Below are 4,907 nucleotides of genomic sequence, written 5' to 3' on the forward strand. Positions count from 1 at the left end.
GTTTATCCTCAACTGGTGCAGCAAGATTGGAAATAGACAAACGAGCAGTGTGATTATAAATATTTTTCATGTTTTCCAAGTAAAAAGAAAGTTTCCATATGACTGTTAGTACTTGTGTATGAACAAGTTAATACCTGGGATTTATGTACAAGTCAGCGGTATATTATTTGCTACGCAACTCTTGTTATTCACTTTGTTGATTTTGAATGCCCTTTTTGATGCCCAACTGATGAAATCCTCACTAATTTTCATGTTCCAGATTTGATCTTGCCAGAATTCTCACTATTAGAACCTGTACTTACAACCAGCTATTGTTCCTGACTTCATTTTGATAGGATCTACTCATACTCTCGATCAATAGCAATATAGTGGTGATTACAGAGGCAGGTTACAAGATTGCGAGCTAGGGTTCGTCATGGAGAGGAAGAAATGGGGAGGGGATAAGAGCCGAGCCGCCGCTGCCTTGATCCACTGGATACCCCTCCTCTCGTTGACGCTTCCTTTAGTAGTTGCTGCTGGCGCTTCAGTTAGTCCATTCTGGCCCATGGACCCTTAGGTTGGGCTATCGAGGTCGAGTGGGCCTAGGTGCAGCCTGGCGAGTGTGGACGGCATGGCCTTGTGGGTCCCCATTGTCGGGGGCGCTGACATCCCCTCCTCCTTGGGAAGAGGCTTGCCCCCAAGCCTCCTCATGTGGAAACCGGGCCATCAAGTTGGCTTTATCTTCCCAAGTGATGCCCAGGTTGGAAGTAGCTGACCATTGTATCTTCAATTGCTCTTGGACGCCGTCTTTGTTGTTGCGCCAACGGGTCTGGAGAATTGCATCCGGCAAAGCTAGATCATCCAAACAATGAGAAAGATGAGGTTCAACAGTCATACCTGGAAGGAGAGCTTGTCGAAGCAGCGAAATGTGGAACACCGGATGGACCGTTGCTTGTGGGGGAAGTTGAAGTTTGTACACCACTTCGTTGATCTTGTCAATGATGGGAAAGGGCCTGTAGAACTTGTAGGCCAGCTTGTGATTTGCTCTTGTATGGTTGCAGCTTGAGGAAGACCTTGTCACCCACTTTGAAAACCTGAAAGGATCGCTTCTTGTCAGCCTGATCTTTCATCAGCTATTGTGCTCGATTGAGGTGTTGTTGAAGTAGAGCTTGAACAGTGGTGCATTCAGCCAGCCAAAATTGCAGCGTGGGGACGGAGCAAGTACCTTCTGCTGTGACTCCCCAATGACGAGGTTCATAGCCGAACATGGATTTGAACGGCGTCATGTCGATGGCCGAGTGGTGTGCATTGTTGTACCAGAACTGTACCAAAGGTATCAAAAAACTCCAGCATCGCAGGCATGCTTGTGTGAATCAGCGCAGGAATGTTTCCACGCACTGGTTAACCCTCTCCGTTTGCCCGTCCGTCTGAGGATGGTTTGAAGTGCTCAATCTTAACTCTGTCCCTGCCCCTTTGAAGAGTTCTTGCCAAAAGTGACTAGTAAACACCGGGTCTCTGTCAAACACAATAGCTGCTGGTAGGCAATGGATCTTGTAGACTTGGTGTAAGTATAGCTGCGTGACTGACGCTGCCGTGTAAGGGTGAGCAAGAGGCAGAAAATAGGCAAACTTGGTACGCTTGTCGACGATGACCAGAAGGCAATTGAATTTGCTGGACTGAGATAGGCCGTCGGCGAAATCCATAGAGATCATCTCCCACGGCTGACTGGGCACACGCAGTGGCTGGAGTAGACCCGGAGAAGCAGCCCAGTCTGGTTTGGCCTGCTGACATATCTGACAGCAGCGCACGTATTGGAGGATGTGCGTCTTCATCTTTGGCCACGCAAACAAACGCCGGATGCGATGATAAGTCACTGGAAATTCGGAGTGCCCCTCCATCAGGATGTCGTGGAAAGTACAAATGATGCGTTGTCGTATCTGCATGCCTCCTCCCAGCCAAATTCTACGACGAAAACGAATGAGTCCTTTTTCAAGAGAAAAACGGCCCTTCGGGTCTTGCTGAAGTGACAACTGTTCCAGGAGGCGAGTGGCATGTGGGTTGTTGTTGTAGCTGTTGACGACGTCTTCGAGCCAAGCGGGTACACAAGAAGTGATGCTGTTTAGGAAATCAATTGGGTTGGCCCTTGATAGAGCATCTGCCCCTGTGTTCTCGACACCTTTCTTGTATCTGATTCGGTAGCGAAGGCCGAGGAGCTTGGTAAAGGCCTTCTGCTGCCATGGAGTGGTTAGCCTTTGCTCTTCCAGGCGAATTAAACTCTTCTGATCAGTGAGAATTATGAACTCAGCATGTTGGAGGTAGGGATGCCATTGATCCACCGCTACAACTATGGCGAGGTATTCTTTCTCATAGGTTGAAAGGCCTTTATACCGCGGGCTGAGCACCTTGCTCATGAATGCAATGGGGTGCCCTTGCTGTTACAAAATTGCCCCGATGCCGCGGTCGCTAGCGTCAGTTTCAATGACGAATGGCTGTTTGAAATCTGGCAGCGCCAAGACCGGTGCAGAGATAAGTTGATGTGTTAGGACTTGGAATGATGTTTCTGTTGTGGACGTCCATTGGACAGGTACTCCCTTCTTGAGCAGATTGAACAAGGGGCGTGCAATAACACCAAAGTTTCTGATGAAGTGCCTATAGTAACCTGCGAGCCCCAAGAAACTGCGGACTCCTTTGACATCAGATGGTGCTTGCCAGTCCTTCACGGCTGCGATTTTGGATGGGTCAGTGGACACGCCATGGGCGCTGATGGTGTGACCCAGGTATGATATCTGCTGTTGACCAAAAACACTTGCTCATTTTAGCCTTCCAGCAATCCTTCCTCAGCAGCGCTAGCACTTGGGCAGATGTTCAGCGTGTTCCTCCAGTGAGAAGCTGAAAACCAGGATGTTGTCGAAGAAGGACACCACGCAGACGCGGTTAACTGGTTTGAGTGTTGTGGTCACAGCTCCCAAGAAAGTGGCTGGTGCACCTGCAAGCCCGAATGACACAACTGTGAACTCAAAGTGTCCTTGGTGCGTTTGGAACACGGTCTTATACTCCTCCCCAGGTGCCAGACGGATTTGGTGGTAGCCCGCACGGAGGTCCAGTTTGGAAAACCATTTTGCGCCATGAAGTTCGTCCAAAAGTTCTTCGATGATAGGCACGGGATACTTGGGCACTACTGTAAGTGCATTGAGCTGCATGTAATCTATACAAAGTCGCCATGTGTCGTCCTTCTTTTTGACCAGAATGACCGGTGAAGAAAAGGGGCTGGTGCTTCGCTGGATGACCCCTGATTTCAGTAGTTCTTCCACTTGAGTTTCGATCTTCATCTTGTGTTCTGGTTTATGAAGATACGACCGTATGTTCACCGGCTGAGCTCCAGGGATAAGAGGTATCCTATGATTGCAAGCACGCCAGGGAGGAAGGCCTGTTGGCTCAATGAAATCATCTGGGAACTCATCAAGGACGCGCTGGATGCAACCAGGAATTGGAGTTGTAGCTGCCTGCGCAGGCGCGGCCATGCACAGATGCACCACATGCAAGATGGCACCCCGGCTGCAGAGCCCCTGCTGCTGAATTGTGTTGATGGACTCGTAGGTTGTTGCAGATGCGTCGTGGCCGACCAGGCGGAGTGGGCCAGCTAGTGTAGGGATCTCGATGAAGCGAGCGCGCCAGTCGACGACCATGGGACTGTGCTCCTCGAGCCAGTCCATGCCCAAGATGGCATCGTAGGTACCCAACTCGAGCACCTTCAAGTCGGTGAAGAACTCCTGGCCTTCGGAATACCAGGAGATGTTGGGGACGAAGGCGGAGCAGGTGAGCTCGCTACCATCCGCGACGCGGACGCGGCCGGGTCTTGGCAGAGGTTGGATGCCGGTGAGTGTTGCAGCCAGACACTCGTCGACGAACGAATTGGAGCTGCCGGAGTCCCCCGGGAGAAGAACTTCGTGTCCTTGGATCCATGCTCGAAGCTGGAACGCCTTCGGTGACACCCCTCCTGTGACCGCCGACAGGCAGATGGCCATGACAGAGTCATCAGCCTGGTATGGTGTTGGGACTTGCGTGTCGATGGCGTTGTCGAGGCCGAATAAGTCGAGCAGCTCCTCGACGACATGTAGCTTCACAGAAGTGGGGCATGTGCGATCGTGCCCCCACCTCTTGCTGCACTTGAAGCAAAGGCCTCGAGCGCGCCTGTAATCCCGGAGTGTCTTCAGTTTGGACCCCTCGGCACGGGAGGCGTCAGTGCCGCGATGATCGGTCGCGGGTACCGTGCGCGCCGAGGGCAACGGAAGAGGTATCGGTGCGCCCGGCTTTGGCGTTGCATCGGGTGGCCGAGGCAGAGTGCCAAACGCCCCGTCCGCCACTTCCTCTTGCAGCAACGCCATGGCACAGGCCATATCCAGATCGGGCGGTCGCTGTACGAGCACCACCGCACGAATATCCTTCCGCAAGCCCTCCACAAAACGTGTCAAAAATAGAATGGGTGAATAGTATCCGAATAAGATGAGAGATGATTTATAATCAACTCAAATTGTTCAATGTAACTAGTGAATGTAGAAGTTTGGCGGATAGTGTAGAACTATCGAATCGGCGTTTGGTGCCGATCACGCCCAAAACGAGTACAGAGTAAACTAGCGAAAGATTCCCAGGTGAAATCTGAAAGTCGTTTTTGGATTGACTACAACCACACCGAGGCTGAACCTGAAAAGTTCAGAGCAGCCATCGGCAACCAAAAGGACTGTGAGATCCCAAACATTTGAAAATATTGCTCACATAGTGTTTTCCACAGATTCTGGTTGTCACCCGTGAACTGCGGAAACGAGATGGACGGGTGTGTCTGTCCCAGCCCAAAGAGGAGTTGACTGGCGTGTGCAAACGGAGACAGGGAAGAAGGAGATGCTGTCAAGGCATTGTACTAACCCGTTACC

The 4,907-nt window shown here is 51.3% G+C and overlaps 1 protein-coding gene across 2 annotated transcripts; it reads right to left on the minus strand.

Moving 5' to 3' along the window:
* Positions 1 to 260: 260 nt before the first annotated feature.
* Positions 261 to 4,376, minus strand: LOC123161431 (uncharacterized). 2 transcript variants are annotated; one of them, XM_044579265.1, is made up of 3 exons: positions 1,205 to 4,376; positions 877 to 1,073; positions 261 to 808 (listed from the first exon to the last, which is right to left on the minus strand). In XM_044579265.1, exon 1 carries the CDS (start codon positions 4,374 to 4,376, stop codon positions 2,826 to 2,828), a length of 1,551 nt encoding a protein of 516 aa, XP_044435200.1. In that variant the 3' UTR covers positions 261 to 808; positions 877 to 1,073; positions 1,205 to 2,825. The 2 variants fall into 2 exon arrangements, with proteins under 2 accessions (XP_044435200.1, XP_044435199.1); XM_044579264.1 differs by having other exon boundaries at positions 261 to 1,073.
* Positions 4,377 to 4,907: the final 531 nt, after the last annotated feature.

The sequence above is a fragment of the Triticum aestivum genome, chromosome 7B (genome assembly GCF_018294505.1).
Source record: "Triticum aestivum cultivar Chinese Spring chromosome 7B, IWGSC CS RefSeq v2.1, whole genome shotgun sequence".
Lineage (NCBI taxonomy): Eukaryota > Viridiplantae > Streptophyta > Magnoliopsida > Poales > Poaceae > Triticum > Triticum aestivum.